This window comes from Anomaloglossus baeobatrachus, chromosome 5 (assembly GCF_048569485.1).
Source record: "Anomaloglossus baeobatrachus isolate aAnoBae1 chromosome 5, aAnoBae1.hap1, whole genome shotgun sequence".
NCBI lineage: Eukaryota > Metazoa > Chordata > Amphibia > Anura > Aromobatidae > Anomaloglossus > Anomaloglossus baeobatrachus.
This window is the reverse complement of record NC_134357.1, coordinates 275,800,222-275,817,065: the sequence shown is the minus strand read 5'-3', so window position 1 is coordinate 275,817,065 and position 16,844 is coordinate 275,800,222. Positions and strand designations below refer to the sequence as shown.

The following is a 16,844-nucleotide window of genomic DNA, read 5'->3' as shown; positions in this document are numbered from 1 at the left end:
TAAAGACATTTCTTGTGAGCAGGGTATAGGAACCAAAAAGTATTGATAAGTCAAATTTAAAATGGAGACATTTCATTGTTCTTGTGACAGATCTGCTTTGACAGCATCAGGGCTGTCCATTGAGGCAAGTACCTGCCATCATGAGAGGTCTAATATAAAACCAAAACTAACACCATCTTACATTTGCACCTATCTGGAGGAGAGAAGAGAAAAGCTCTAGCCGGTTTTATTAAAATTTATTTTATTTGGCCAATACGCCCCAACTTAAATATGATGGAATGCTTTCAGAATTAGATATTTCAAACCTTTAGTGACAAACCCAAGAAAAAAAAAAAAATAAAATAAAAAAAAAAGTGTCATATGTTGCAATCTCAGAGGCTGGGGTCCCATTTGACAGGACAAAACACAAATGACATTAATGTATTAAAGTACCGGTGGAGGGGCTGTATCCACTGGGAGCTTTTTACCAGGGAGGACTTCACACTGCATCAAATACTGAAAGCTGCCACAGACACCCAAAGACCATTGAAGGGCAGCATGAAAGGTGCCGGAAGTGAGGAGACATTACTGCAGATACAGCTCTTTATAGAGCCCCACCTAGTCTCATCTAAGAGTGGCTGAGATTGCGGTCAGAGGGGGTGGAGGACAGCCCTTTGTTCAGGTCACCTGCCATGCAGATTTGTATTCGTTCCATTTACAGAATAACATTCACAATTAAAGAAAAAAATAACAATTGTAAAAACAGGACAAACAATACAGGAAGCAACAAAGTGATAAACTTACATCAGGGCAAATTGAGGTAAAGAAAAAAAATCTGAACACAAAACACAAGGCCAAAGCTCCCTTTCCATCCCCTCCCCCAAAATAAAGACCCCCAATATACAGATTCAGAGTTTCCCTGGATTTTCTTTTCAGAGCACTGACAATTAATACATTCCTAGAAGTTGTTGATCCCCCTCCACTCTTAGTGTCTTCTGGTTGTTACAGTATTAAACCTTTATGGTCCTTATAATTCATCTTTTTTGTGTTGGTCATCTTCATCATCATCTTCCAGATCTGGCTCATCTGCCTCTTCCAGATCCTCAAGATCCTGCAAGTTGCACAAGATTAAATCATGGTCATTGTGATAACATTCAGAATATAAGCAAGTCTGAAAGTAAATGCCATCTCACCTCATTCTCTGCTCCATCCTGCCCACCACTTGTCAAGAAGTTTGAAAATCCATCTAACGTTCTCTCCCCATTGTAATCGACAACCTAGTGGAACAGATTTTATTGGTCAAAGCATAAACTAGTGAATGTGCCCATTAAACACAAGCTGGATGTAGAGTGGGAGGAGATACACAACCTTTTTATCTGTTCCAGCTGGGAAGTATTTAAGTGTGGGAAAGCTATGTATCTTCACCGCTTCAATCTCATTGGCTGTAGAGTCCATTTTTGCAATGACAATGTTCTTGTTGTCCTTGAACTTCTCCCCCAATTGGTCCCAGATTGGTGCTAGCTGCTTGCAGTGACCACACCAGGGTGCATCTGAATAGAAGATCAATGTGTCATTATTGGCATGTATACCAAGTTCTTAAAGTAATGGACATTGTAGCCTATACTCACAGAACTCAATAAATACACTCTTCTCCTCATCAAAGGCCACTTCTTCAAAGTTTTTCCCAACCAACACTTTCACTGGATTTTTATCCCAGTCTTCAGGGACATCCTGGCTCATAAGATGGGGCTATGAAGGAAAGAGAGTTCCCAAAATGAAACATGAATGAATATCAGGGCAATGTAGGAGAGAAAAAAAAAATAAAAAAAAAAAAAATCATATCTTGTACCAGTGGAAGCAACCATGTATTTTTTTGCCACAGCAGACAATCTTACCTTGACTTTTCCATCCAAGAAACGTTCACAAAAGTCCTTGATCTTATCAGCTGAGAGGTCATCGGTCTCTGGCTTGTATTTGGTCATCTCCTCCTCCAAAGTGATTAATCTAACAGCAGGACATTCTTCCTTTTTCAATCCAAAAAACTCCAGAATACGTTGGTTGTCTGTGTGATCACTATCAATGAAGATGAAAAGTATCTGGGAAAGAAACCACAACCATTAACCAAATTTCAAGTAATTTCAGGATGTTGCCCCATCCCCCACACTCCCTCATTAAATTTGTAAATGTGCACATAGTGTAAAAGTATGTTGATATACTCACCTACCACCTCCATTTGCTCTGGGATCAAACTACGTTTGCTGATCTTTTTAGTGAAGTTAGTGCTATTTAGCCTCTACAACTCTGCATGACCTGGAAGTGACTTTTAGGGTACGCTCACACGAACATATAAAATCAGAAGAGTGCAATGTGAGAATCTCGCTTTGCACTTAGACCAATGTTATTCAAATGAGGGAGAGCAGATTGTCAGCTTTTTTCTCATTCAGATTTTGGATGAGAGAAAAGTCACAGCATGCTGCAATTGTCAGCGAGAGCCATGTCACTCACACCCATACAAGTCTATGGGTGCAGAGTGAAACATCGGAATGCACTCGGATGATATCAGATCACAGTTGCATGACTCTGCTCACGCTGGCAGCACAGCATGATCCGAGGGTTATTAGTGTATCACATCCGATCGTGTGAATCCAGCCTCACAATGCAAGCATACGGAGCATCAGAATGAGGGCTTAAAGGGTTATTCCCATCCCAATAAGTATAATAATGTTAGCAAACAATTCCAATTAATAATGTAGTATACTTCTGATAGTCATGTGTCATACTTTCACTCATTACATATTGGGATAGGATCTTGGAGAATTTTAAAAACTTACATTGTGAAAGACTTGCACAGAGTGAGACAAATAGTCTAAGCTGCAGTGATGTCAGTAAAAGGTGCAGAAGAGTGCTGATCCCACAAAAAGCAGCAGTAGGAGAGTATATTAATACATACACAATTCATTGGAGTGCTTTTGTAAGTAGAACTGGTCTTAGATCTGGCCATTGTGTTCTTGTGTCACCACACATGCTTACCTTTCCCTTAAAGCTTGTAGCTGCTTTTTTAAAGTTGTCTAGTTTGTCTTGGTAGTCAGATGCGCTCTTTGGCAGGAACAGCAGAATGTGTGTCTTAATCTCTCCACCGAAGATCTTTGGTGCAGTCTACAAGAAAAAATTAGATAATCAGGAGCAAAATAGAATATCTGGGCCCCACAAATTATCGAAGAATCAGACTGCAGCTTTAATGTCAGTTGGCAAACCAAAGAAGATGAGTTGAGACATTTCTCTTACCTGTTCAGTAAATTCAATGACTAAAGGTAGCTGATTGGATTTTATGAAGTTCAAGACTTGTTCCTTTGTCGCTTCTCCTTCATAATTGTTCCTGCCTTCATCGAACTGAAAAGATAGATAACTGGTTACAGAACAGTTAAAGCATTTAGAAATTGACAAGCTCATTCTCCTTAAGAGACCAAGAGTAAGAAATTAAAAATATAAGTGACATGTGGCCTTCAACTAGTATGGTCACTCAGCTAGAGGGAAAGCTAGATCAGCAGCAAGACCGTGAATTTCCCAATTTCCTGCTAGAATATGCCATTTATGTGCCAGGGAAAGCTGCAGACTAGTTATCACATTTTCTAGAAAGTTCCTAGATACAACTCAAAGCATTGTGCCAAACAAGAGGCATTGTGGGCAGTAACTGATCTTCCAACAGCTGAAATTTGGTAGATACAGATATTCCAAGTAAAGTGGTTTCCATTAGATATGGACACAAGTAAACAAATCATCAACAGGCTTGTATTAGTCTAGTGGCCAACTATTTGGTATTGACCGTTCTAGATCACATGAAGATCTCACCTTCTTAAAAAGAACAATATTGTCCTTCTCAACGTCATACTTTGAGAATGCAGCATCACTGGACGTGATCCCGAATGGAACGTCATCCACAGACTCTGCAGCCTGCAGGAATGCCTTGGCTAGGTCACACTCTGCGTCCTGTGCAGGAGACATCAAAAATAAACATTTAAATAAAAGCTATTAAGCGTGTCTTTTCATATTACCAATTAATATCCTGTGATAAAGAGACTGAAATACCATAACGTTGACTATAAACACTTAGCAACAGTTGGGATCGGGGAAGATTAGTAATAGCTCTCCTCTGGCCATCTAGGATTTAGCGACTTGTGGCACTCACACCATTTTGGTCCAGATCTGGCATATGTGGATGGATTTGGGGTTAGCTGGTAGAATGGGTGAGGGGATAATTGCCAACAGCATTCATTGTGCCAGAAATTTAACTCCAGTCCCCATGCGTGAGATTTGGGCTGATGTGTTAAACGCTCTTTAGACACTCCTGCACCTCTTATTAGCGCAGGAGGCCAGCCCTCTGTTAAAATCAGTCAAACGCCAGTTATTGGCAACAGATGCATCCAAGATGTTACAAAGCCGAGATCAAAGTCATGTTCCGTTCCAACTGATACAGCTGGCACCAAGTACTGAACCCACAAGTTACAACTGTACAAAGTTCACCAGAAGATACTGTAGTTTGGTTTCAACTGTTCCTGCAAAAAGCAGCAATGCTGTGATATGATCTCAGTGTTTACACATCCTGAGAAGTCTTTGTTAATCTATGGAGTCTACCACTAAGTTATGTTCACAGGTTGCATCAATTTGCTCCAAGTCAGTACCCCTCCCATTATAAGCTACACATACATTGGTTTAAGACACTTGCAAACATTGTACAACCATCTGGACTGAAGTGCTTGCTAAATAAAGAAATGCAATAGTCATTTTTCCTGCTCCATTGCAATGCCTTTAGGGCAAGTGAAGAAAGGCTCAAGGCCACTCCTGAAAGAATGGCCATTTTAATGCTGCAGTTGGAGGGGGAGGGGGAGAAAGGGGTATTTGTCAGGCAAGCCACAGTTTGTAGAAGACAGTCAGCCAAATCTCTGACTTAAGGGCCCGTTACACACGTCGATATCCCGTGCGATCGCATGTGCGATTGCACCCACCCCAATAGAAAGTCAATAACCCCCGTCATACGTACTTACCTCCCCAACGACCTTGCTGTGGGCGGCGAACATACACTTCCAGAAGGGGGAAGGGCGTTTGGCGACGTCACAGCGGCCGCCCAATAGAAGTGGAGGGGCAGAGATGAGCGGGATGTAACATCCCGCCCACCTCCTTCCTCACTCGCTGCTGGCGGGACGCAGGTAAGCTGTGTTAGTCGCTCCTGGGGTGTCACACGGAGCGATGTGTGCAGCCTCAGGAACGATGAACAACCTGCATCCAGGAAATTGATCGATATTTTGAAAATGAACGACGTGTCAACGAGCAACGAAAAGGTGACTATTTTTGCTCGTTTACAGTCCCTCGTAGCTGTCACACGCTACGATATGTGAAACGATGCCGGATGTGCGTCACTATCGGTGACCCCGACGACAGATCGTTCGATATATCGTAGCGTGTAACGGGCCCTTTAGTCACGCCTAAAGAAAAATCAAATTATCAGACTAACAAACTCCTCCAAGAATAAGATGTGTGACCAGGTGCAAAACAGGACAACTAGCCAATAAGACAATCAATTACTATGTTAACATTGTATATGAAAGTGGAGTGTCACTATGGCACCAAAAATATGTATGTATGTATGCATGCATGCATGCATGCATGCATGCATGTTTCATGCATAAATTGACCTATTAAGGAGAGCTTAACAGTTAATAGCCAAGTGTATCCTTTTGTTGGAAACTGAACCTTACATGCCACTACCCAGGCTGGAAGCCCACAGTGGTTTTTTAGGGAAGGCAGGATCAAGGTCTAATACGTTCCCAACAAAGGGGTATGCCTTGTCTGTTGGGCTCTTATGATTTGGACAATTTGCGCACCAAAGTACTTTTTTTTAACAAAAAAAAAAAAAAAAAAGAAAAATATGTAATTTCATATATTCAATGTTTACATATTCTAGCATTTCAAAGTGCAGCTGTAACTTTCTTATGAAGAAGTTACCAGTGAGGAAAGAAGTTAAGCTTACCTTGAAGAAACCAATAACTGCAACGTCACTGGCCTCAATCAAAGCAGCAACAGCAGCATCATCTGCCAGGGTAGCAGCGGCTGGACCAGTACGTTTCTTCAGCCAGTTGATAAAGTCTGCTGCCTCCCTGCCAGCTGTTGGAAAACAGACAAAGTCACTCACATCAAAATCGACTGTATTAGTATAGATTTTTAGGCTATGGATCAAACAAGAAAAATTACCCTTGATTCATCACACACACACACACACACACACACACACAGTTTAGCCCCTTCACGATTGACTGATTTTGCTTTTTCCTTTTATTTTTTGCCGTAACTTTTATTTTTCCGTCAATATAGCCATGTGACGGCTTTTTTTTGCAGAACAAGTTTTACTTTTAAATGAAACTATTAGTTTTACCATAAAGTGTACTGGAAAACTGCAAACAAAAAAAAAAAACACGTTTGTCCAAAAAAAGTGGCACACGTTTTGCCCCATTTTCTGCAACCTGTAGTGTTCTAATTTTCCGGATCAGGGCTCAATGATTGCTTAGTTTGTGTCTCAAGCTGTTTTTAATGGTACAATTTTTGCGCAGATGCTAAACTTTGATCGCCTGTTATTGCATTAAAAAAAAATGTTTGCGTTTGGAATTTTTTTTTTGCTCCTACGCCGTTTACCAATCAGATTAAATGATTTTATATTTTGATAGGTCGGACATTTCTGAATGCAGCAATACCAAATTTGTGTGTTTTAACCCTTTAATTTTCAATGGGGCGAAAGGGGAGTCAAGTTCTAGGTTCCCCCCCCCCCCCACTTTATATTACTACAACCCCTAGGGGACTAAGGGGTACTTTGCACGCTGCGAAATCGCTACTGCGGTATAGTCTGGGTCAAATAGAAAGTGGCACACATCCGGCGCCAGTAACGATGTCGCAACGTGTAAAGCCTAGATGAGCCAATAAACGATCGCAAAAGCGTCGTAAATCAGTGATCTGTGTAATGTCGGCCATTTTCATAATGTCGCACCAATAGGAGATACAATGTTCCTCGTTCCTGCGGCAGCACACATCGCTGTGTGTGAAGCCGCAGGAGCAAGGAACATCTCCTTACCTGCCTCCAGCGGCTATGTGGAAGGAAGGAGGTGGGCGGGATGTTTAAGTCCCGCTCATCTCCGCCCCTCTGCTTCTATTGGCCGCCTGCCGTGTGACGTTGCTGTGATGCCGCACGACCCGCCCCCTTAGGAGGCGGGTCGACGGCCATCTCCTGTCTCACATAGCTCTTGGCCAGATAAAGAGAGTCTTGTGAGCTACAGAGCTCATCACATGACCCTGTGCTACCATGACAACCATCGAATCCACGTGACTTCCAGGTTTTTTTTTTGAGGGGAGGGGGTGAGTGAATTTGAACCGCGACTGCGATTATAATGATGCAGTCACATTTTGACAGCGCCATTTCAGAGGTTAACAGGTACGGGCAGATCACGGATCTGCTCATGCCTGCTAGGCACACATCAGCTGTACAAATCAGGTGACATGTGCTCAGATCCCCACCGCGGCAGCCGGGTGGGATTTACACGGACCGCTGGGACGTAGTTTTAATGCACACAGTTGTTAAATGAAACAAGTAGCAACTGTACCTGTATATTCCTTAGGTGAAGATTTGTCTCCATTTTTGAAAAACTTGATAGTTGGATATCCTCGAACACCGTACTCTTGTGCCAGCTCAGACTCTTCTGTAGCATCTACCTTGGCCAATCTGATTGTTGAACCTTCCTCTTTTAGTGTTTTAGCAGCCTTCTCATATTCTGGAGCAAGAGCTTTGCAATGTCCACACCAGGGAGCATCTGTAAATAGAGAAATATATCATGTTAATTCTTGATCACCAACAGCCTCTACCTATGTCAGTGTCATAGGAAGATGAACCCATCCAAATAACCCAGATTATCCCATGAATGGTTTCATTAAAGCTACAATGGCAGAGAACCAGAGTTCAGGCAGACATGCCCACATAAAAAAAAAAAACATTCATTAAGCGCATTACAGAGCGGACATTGCTGAAGATGGCTTTATTTTAATGCCCAGTCCTAAAAAAGGAAGGACAGCTGTGCACAACAAGCTTGTGTATTCCTAAGGGAAGCAGCATACCGCAGATCACTACGCCACAAATAGTGCCCATGCTGCATGGGCTGCAGCATTAGCCATAGGTTGAGAGTTCAGAGCCCAATCTGGGTGGAGATTAGATAAGACTATGTAAGAAACACTCAGGGCACAAAGTTTATTTACAGATAGAATGTAGGGACAATTTCCTACACACTTACCTGAAAGACCTGTTCTAAGTGCTCCATGAACTTTGTCAATGGGAAATTAAGGCTATGTGCGCACACAGCATTTTTTTTCTAACGCTGCATTTCTGCATTTTTTGGCTGCGAAAACGCACCGGAAAAAATGCATGTGTTTTTACTGTGTTTTGGTGCGTTTTTGATCACTGAGTTTTTCCAATGCATTGCATGGGTGAAAAACACAGTAAAACGCAGGAAAGAGTTGACCTGTCCATTTTTTTATTTTTTTTTAGCTCAAAAACGCAGAAAAAAAAAAATTGTGTGCGGACAGAAAAAAAAAAAAATGATAAGTCAGACTTTGCTGGGGAAGCAAAGTCATGCAGTTGAGCCCGAAAAAAAAACACGCAAAAATGCCTCGTGCGCACATGCCTAAAGCATGAAAGATTTACAGCCAGTTCTGCAGACTGCTCCATGCACATGGTATACAGTTCAAGGTGTATTAGTCTAAATTATTCATTGGATTATGAAAACTACTAGATCTTAGGGAGCAACTAGTTGAGGAAGCCCAGATTACCCCAGCCCCAAGACTTCAACTACGGGTTTTAATGGAATGACAGATTTACATGCAGATTTGGCACCAAAATAAGTCAGGCCTCTCCTGCTATATTTGGCCTCATGCACCCAATTGTACCAATAAAACAGCACCTAAGGCTGCTTTCACACTACGTCTTTTTAACATGCGTCCTGAACGTTTTTTTAACGCAAAAACGGATCCAGTGCAAATGAGTTTTCATTTCAATGCATTTGCAATGGACTCGCGTTAACATGCGTTCACCTGCGTTTGCGTGCGTTATAGTGAGGATCCAGCGACTTGCAGTTTTTTAACATCTTTCAAAAACGCTACATGTAGCGTTTTTGAGCTGCGTCCAAATACTGCAAATTGCTGGATCCTGACTAAACAGCACGCAAACGCAGGTGAACGCTGGCGTGCTGATAGACAGGATCCTGCTTGCTCTACTGAGCATGCCCAGAAACCAGTCTCGCGTGATCAGTCCCTCTCTCTCCTACCTCTCTCCACCTCCCTCCACCCTCTCATCCCTCCCTCTCTCTCCTCCTCCCTCTCCTCTCGCTCTCTCCCCCGCCTGAGAGCTGCGGACACTCGTAACCAAGGTAAATATCGGGTAACCACTTATCTTAGTTACCCGATGTTTACGTTGGTTACGTGTGCAGGGAGCCCGGCTCCTAGCAGCTGCAGACGCTCGTAACCAAAGTAAATATCGGGTATCCAAGCAAGTTACCCGATGTTTACCTTGGTTACGAACCTCCGCAGTTGTAAGAAGCCGGCTCCCAGTCTGGCATGTTTAGTTCCCATCACTCCCGATCACATGACTCCAATGCCCGCCCCTAAACATCCAGTGACAGGATCCTGCAAAGTAACACATGCGTTTGCATGCGTTTTTTGCTGTAAAAGCAGGATCCGCTTTTGCAGCAAAAAAACGTTTAGGACGCATGTTAAAAAAACGTGTGAAAGCAGCCTAAGTCTGACACTGAAGATACAGCATGGTGCATAGTGATTTTTACATATAAAACAGGCATTAGACCATGACATGCAAGTGCTGTGAAGGCTTCTCCAAACAGTTTCTTCTGGGGAAGGATCCATTCATGATATGGTTCCCACAGCAGCACTCCAGCATGGATTTAGGCTATGTGTCCACGGTAGAATGTTGCTGCGGATTTTTCTGCATGAAAATCCGCGACTTTTGCAGCAAATCCGCACCTTAATTTTGTCGCGGATTTACCGCAGATTTTTTTTTCCCCAATTCTAAAGCCAAAATCTGCACCAAAATCCACAACAATAATTGACATGCTGCAGATTTTTCCGGATCAAAATCTGCGGCATAACCGCCGCGGAAAAATCCGCAGCATGGGCACAGCATTTCCAAAATGCCATAGAAATGGCTGGGAAGTGCCGCTGCTGCAGATTTTCGGAAAATCCGCGGCTTTTCCGCGAGAAATCCGCGGCAAAATCCACGCATTTTCCGCAGCGTGGACACATAGCCTAACAGCTAGAGAGCAGCAGGTTGTGGACCTCTGGCCTACAGCTTCATCGTATGGTGCATGAAATCTCTCCAGAGCCAAACGCCATGTTTTTTGGCCTAGTCTGAACATGTTAAGAGTTATTTTTACAGCAGCTTGAGACAGAGGTCATGTAATCTTTAAATCAAAGCATCCCTTATGTGCGTCTCCAGCCTATAAACTCCATACAGCCAAAAACCTGGCATATAACAGGAAGGCCTCCTAGTCAACCATGTAGTTTTCCAATGTACTGCAGAGGGGCAATAATAGAAGTACAAGCATTATGTACACATTGTAGGCTATAAAACCTGACGCTAGAATGTTACTGGAGTATGAACGCCCCTAAGGATTAATTTATACATACTGTGACTGCAAACCTGATGAAAGGCATGGATATCACGATATAGTGCAAAGACATGATCTAGGTGCTCCATGTGCACAGATCATGACATTTAACCATATATCCTCGTCGATTACAAACCGTCGAATTGCACACGGGATGCAGCGTCTGCAACCGGCTGACTATAGTTCTCATCTTCGGTGCATTGCAGAAGATGTAGATGGAGCTCTGCCAGGAAGTATTGTGCAAACGCGTGATACCAATGTGCACAGGGTAACCTCATAGCCTTACATTAGTCTCATTGGATTGTCACCGATACATAAGATTTTAAACGGAATCTGTCACCAGGTTTTTGTTACCCCATCTGAGAGCAAAATAATGTCGAGACAGAGACCCTGATTCCAGCAATGTGTCACTGACCTGTTTGCTGTCATTTTGATAAAATCAATGCTTCTCTGCTGCATATCTAGCAGTTATACAGAGCTCATGAATATGCTGGACTAACTGGCAGCACACCAAGTAGTCCTGTAATGATCTACTGCTGATCAGTGATTTTATCAAAAGTACACTAGGCAGCCCAGTAAGCAACATATCGCTGGAACCAGGATCTCTGACCCTACTTTATGCTGCTCTCAGATTAGATAGAGAATCTATCACAAGGTCTTTTTATAACAACTGAAACGGGAAAGTTGGACTTGACACTGCAAGAATCACAGGCTACATTGATCACTACTGAGTCCTGCCACCCTAGTGTAGTTGTGAGATAGCATTAATGGAGCTGTCAGCTACTGCAGTATTAGTGCCCAAACTAAAGGATCAGTTTATAAGGCTACAACTGAACAATTCATGTTCTAACCTAGTAATGCTAATATCTGGCTGGTTTATTCTCAAGCAGCATGGAAACAAATTCTGCCACCTAAGTAGTCACTGTAGCCATGATGGCAATCACAAGTAAGAGGGCCAAACTGCAATGCAAAAGAAGCAAGCCATATGAACATCCATGGAAAAGACCGAACGAAGGATCCTGGGAGGTCAGCAACTCACAGGATGGAGCCACTGGATGGGCTGCCTGAGACCACCAGTTATATACACTACCATCTACACAGGAGAGGGCATTTCCATTGAAGCAGGACTACTTTGTCCCCATGTGTAGGATTGCATTGTGCACCAGCCAAAGATTACACCACAGCAGCAGTCTATGCATGAATTAGGCTCAGATCTATTGTGCATTTTCATAGGTGATTGACATTGCCATGTAATCTTGGCATATCCTGGGTAAAGGAAACCATGTGTATACATTATATACACAGCTCAAATGTGCTATTAATGTAACAGCTTCCCTACAAGCAGGGCCACAGCATTGGCATCATGTGAGCACAGGGGCCAGTACTGCAGGTACCCCTGGTAACAGGAGGGGGCAGCCCCAGGCGGGGGGCACGGGTCACTGTGGTAGCCCAGGCCATCCCTAGACGTCACTCCCAGGGGTGACAAGTCTCCACTAAGTACACGTCAGCCAAGCCTCGGGCTCCACCCTCCACTCCCTGATTGGCCGAAGCCACCAAAGACCTAAGCTGACTGGCTGACGCCGCTGTCAGTCACGTAGCTGCCGTGTCCCTCCCAGGTGTGCCCCCTAATTAGGGGGTCCTGTCCTGCAAGTGACGGGGCTACTACCCGAGCGCCCCTGCAGCACCCCACAAGCCACCTAGCTCACATAGTGCGCCATAACCCCCAGCTCACTCACAGAACTCCACCAGCAAGTCATTATTCTCCAGCGCCTTGTCAAACGTGTCCTTCTTCAGCACCAACACGTCGTTTTCTTCGGGGATGTCAGCCCGCACAAGGCAGCCGCCGAGCAAGGAGAAGACCACTACGAGTACTGCAGAAGGCAACATGACGGATCCGGTGTACGGGACGTGGCGCTGTGAGGGCCGCTCTCACGCGCATGCGCTTTTTATCACCGGCTCTGCTGCTCGTGGTGCGTTCTGACTGGGCCGCTGGACAGGACGTCGGACGTGGGAGGCGGGAAGCTATGTGATTGGCTGAGCGTGGCGTCAGTCACCCCTGCAGGGAAGGACGAGCGTGTGAGGTAAGTGCGCGGCGTGCGCTGACTGCGACTTGTTGCTGCGGAGTCTCTCCTCCTCCAGTCGCCCCTTCCCCCTGCTGTATATGGACGTGACTCGGGGAGCATCGAGCCCAGAGCCCCCTCCTCCAGTCACAGCGCCTCCACTTCCCTACCCCAGGCCTGACACGTCATGGTCTGTGTGGAGGTGATGGTGCAGGTCTGTCCTGTACTTATGGAGGGGGGTCGTGGCTCCAGCAACTTTACTGCCTGAATTCCTTCAGAGGTGAACTATTCTCAGCGAGTTACTATCATCCTGATGGCTCGTCAAAGAAAAGAGACCACCCTAAACCTCGTGAAGAAAGTGTGGGGGAATCCGGGCAAGCCCACCAATCACTCTACAACCTGGCACTATGTGACATCCCCACTCCTGAGGAAGTGCAAAGGGTTTCCCGGGAAATTACCTTTTTTACTATCTGCTTTGTATTTTTTTTTTTTGCAAAGTCATGGGTGGACAATTAATTGTACCGAAAGGCCACCTGAGGGACAGTGACTGGTGTGGAGGCCGAAGCAATGGGCTCTAATTAATTGTATTTAATATTATTAAAGGGTGCTTTCACACTGCGTTTTGTCCCCCCCTTCAGTGGACCTGTTGGGGCTTACAACCGGACCCCCTGCAAAATGCAGGAGCGGGCAGCAGGAGGTGGGCAGGGCCTGCATGAGCTCCAGTCATGTGACAGCCGTAGCTAGTTGAGGCCCGCCCACGTTCTCCTGCAAAGTGCAGACAGACACGGCCGGAGAGTCAAGTGCTGCGTGATGGAGGTAAGTATGAACTCCCCCATCACTCCAGCACTTGTTCTGCATTGAGGATGCAGTGCCGAAGCCATGGTACTGTATCCTCAATGCAGAATGACTGCAGCATATCCGCAGGACATTCCGCAATACAACCGCAGCATTAAAACAGACAAAGTTGTGCTGTGGTTTTCTGGGAGCGCCTGCGGATATATCCGCAGAACACTTTCCCCGTGGGCACATAGCCTAAAAGGGCAGACTAGATATGGGAAATAACGCCCTTGCGACTAGTCCCCACGCTCATTTGTATCTCATAAAGTACCTTTAGAAATACTTTTTCTAAAGATCTCTTTATGTTTGCTAGTAAATGGGACTGTTAGACAGGGATTACAAATATGCAACCAGAACTGCTCTTGGTTCTAGGTGCATAGGGAACCTGACAGGTTCCCTTTAAGCTTTGTCTCCCCACTCATCTCTACTTACCACACACACAGAAATCTACATACCATCAATACATACAACTTTTGAAGACTTTGGAGTCATCACTGGCCTCAATTTTTTCACTCTCCTGTCCTGACTCCGCTTTGATACATTATAACAATAAGACACTGAAAAGTGCCCTTGATGAAGTTCCATACATGCAGAACAACTCTACACAGATTATATCAACCCTGGCACACGCTGCAATATTTTCTCCAGCGGTACTGTGTGCCAGACATCCCTGGGGAAAATCGCATTAGGCAGAAAACTTTATCTACTCTTTAGTTTTTGCTCAGAAAATATACCGTATTTTTCGCATTATAAGACGTACTTTTCCTCCCAAAAATTTGGGAGGAAAATGGGGGGTGCGTCTTATATAGCGGTACCTGGGGGGGGTCCTGTCTGAGGCGATCGGGCGGCCGGGTGCCTGTGGCTGCATGCAAGCGGCTGGGTACCTGTGCTTGCGTGCGGTGGCAGCCGGGTACCCGTGGCTGTGTGCGGGCGGCAGCCGGGTGCTGTGTGGGGTCGGCAGCCGGGTACCTGTGCTTGCGTGCGGTGGCAGCCGGGTACCCATGGTTGTGTGCTGGCAGCAGCCGGGTGCTGTGTGCGGGCGGCAGCTGGCTGCCGCCCGCACACAGCACCCGGCTGCCGCCCGCACACAGCCATGGGTACCCGGCTGCCACCGCACGCAAGCACAGGTACCTGGACGCTTGCACGCAGGGTGGCCGGGCAGCCTGCTGGCTGCCACTCTGTGCGTGCGGGGCGGGCGGCTGTGCAGCAAGTTACCAGTTGTCCGCGGTCCCACTTTCACATGATGGCGCCGGTGGAGCTCTTGGATGAGAGCTCCATCTGCGCATGCGTCGCTCCGGGCGCCATTACTTGAAACGGGACCGCGGACACACTGGGAAAACACCGCATCCGTCTGCTCCACCACTGAGCAGTCCCTGCCGCTGCCACTACTGAGCAGTCCCCGCCGCTGCCATCACTGAACCAGGACCGCGGACACTCACTGCACCGGCCTGCTGCACGGCTCACCCGCCGCTGCTGCTGCCGCCACCACGGACCCCACGGCTCCTGCCACCACGGACGCCACCGCGCCTGCAACCACGGACCCTGCTGCCACTGACCCGCCGTGCCTCCTGTGACCCCGCTTCACCACCATTGCTGCCCCCCTCCGGTAAGAGAACACTAGAGTATAAGACGGACCCCATTTTTCTTTTTTTTACCTTTTTTATGTCTAAATTTGGGGTGCGTCTTATAATCCGGTGCGTCTTATAAAGCGAAAAATACGGTAACTGTCTTTTTCGCTCAAATACAAGGGACTTCATTGCTCTCTTCATTACACTAGTCAACAATCAAAAGGACACTGTTCACTCCCTCTTGAGTCCTAAAGTGCAAGGCCCTATCAGCAACCTTAGGGATGACCATTTGGCCACTTTCAAAGAAAAAATGAACCATATTTTACAGGAAATTTTCTCCCAATCCCTAATAGCATGGATCCCAAACTTCTTGAAGTTTATTTTCTGTCTTGAACCAGTCACAGAAGAGGTTACCTGGCTCCTTGCTTTTTCTCGCCCTATTACTTTCAGCAGTAAGCCTGCTTTCACACATCCGGTAGGTGCAGAGCCGGCCAGTCCGGCTCTAAAACCTATGCAACGGAGGCGGCGAAAAAGCCGCATCCTTTGCATAAGTTTTTTAAATGCGGCACGTCCGTTTTTTGCCGCTTGCGGCATGCTACTGAGGATGCGCAGTGGCAAAAACCGCATGCGGCGGCCGGATGCGTTTTTGCCGCATCCGGCGTCCATAGGCATGCATTGAAAAATGCGCCGCATCGGCTGGATGCGGCACGATGCGTTTTTTTTTGCCGCACAAAAAAACGTGCAAGGCAACGTTCCATCCGGCCGCCGCATCAGCTAAATCTGCCGCATGCGGCAAAAACCAGACGGAACGCAAGCCCATGCGGCACAATGCGGCACTAATTAAAGTCTATGCAGGAAAAACGCAACCGGCAGCAAAAATAAATGGTTGCGTTTTTCCTGCAAAGTGCCGGATTGTGCCGCACAGGAAAAAGCGGAGGTGTGAAAGCAGCCTAAGGCTATATGTGCACGCTGCAGTTTTTTCTGCACACAAACTGCAACCAAAACTGCCCCTTGTCACAGAGAGCCTGGAAATGTAAAAAAAATGCTTGTAATGTACATGCGTTTTTGGTGCGTTTTTGTTAATGCGTTATTTAAAGGAGAAACAAAATATGATAGGATTGGATAATTGATCGAAAAAAATAGAACATATAGAATAGATAGAAATAATAGAATAGCTTGATAAGAGGGCTAGCTAGCTTGGAGAGCTATTTTTTAAGTTTTTGGGGGGGTAAAAAAATGACATTTTTCATATCCAGCACAGGAACAGCAGCAGCTGCAGGCTGCAACCCTCAGCTGTCTGCTGTACCTTGGCTGTTTATGAAAAATAGAGGGGACACACGTTTTTTTTTTTCTTTTTTTTTTCTTCTTTTAAATGACATGGTCCCTCCCCCCCCCATTTTTCTAAAACTAGCTAAGGTACAGCAGACAACTGGGAGCTGATATTATTAGGTTGGGAAGGTCCTTCATTATTTGGCCCTTTCCAGGCTAGCAATAGCAGCCCACATCCGCCCCAGAAGTGGCGCATTCACTGGGCCTGGCTCTTCCAGTTGCCCTGGTGCGGTGGCAATTGGGGTAATAAGGAGTTGGTAACAGCCAACAACTGCTGCTAAGCCCTAGATTAATGATGGCAGGCGTCTGAGACACTCCCCATCACTAATCTGAAAGTGAAAGTAAAACACAAACACCAAAAAAAA

General features: G+C 45.6%; 1 protein-coding gene across 1 annotated transcript; it reads right to left on the bottom strand.

Annotated features, from left to right (window-relative positions):
- Positions 1-224: 224 nt before the first annotated feature.
- Positions 225-12,631, bottom strand: P4HB (prolyl 4-hydroxylase subunit beta). Its single transcript, XM_075349511.1, has 11 exons — positions 12,422-12,631; positions 7,623-7,829; positions 6,005-6,138; positions 3,829-3,966; positions 3,265-3,369; positions 3,010-3,135; positions 1,875-2,075; positions 1,608-1,728; positions 1,348-1,529; positions 1,173-1,256; positions 225-1,090 (listed from the first exon to the last, which is right to left on the bottom strand). Exons 1-11 carry the CDS (start codon positions 12,570-12,572, stop codon positions 1,007-1,009), a joined length of 1,533 nt encoding a protein of 510 aa, XP_075205626.1. The 5' UTR covers positions 12,573-12,631; the 3' UTR covers positions 225-1,006.
- Between the last annotated feature and the right edge of the window lie 4,213 nt (positions 12,632-16,844).

Coding starts and splice junctions, on each gene's coding strand:
- P4HB (XM_075349511.1), bottom strand. CDS start 12,572: ATGTTGCCTTCTGCAGTACTCGTAGTGGTCTTCTCCTTGCTCGGCGGC. Junction 7,830..12,421: donor TGACTTGCTGGTGGAGTTCT/GTGAGTGAGCTG, acceptor CTCTATTTACAG/ATGCTCCCTGGTGTGGACAT. Junction 1,257..1,347: donor CAGCTGGAACAGATAAAAAG/GTTGTGTATCTC, acceptor CTGTTCCACTAG/GTTGTCGATTACAATGGGGA.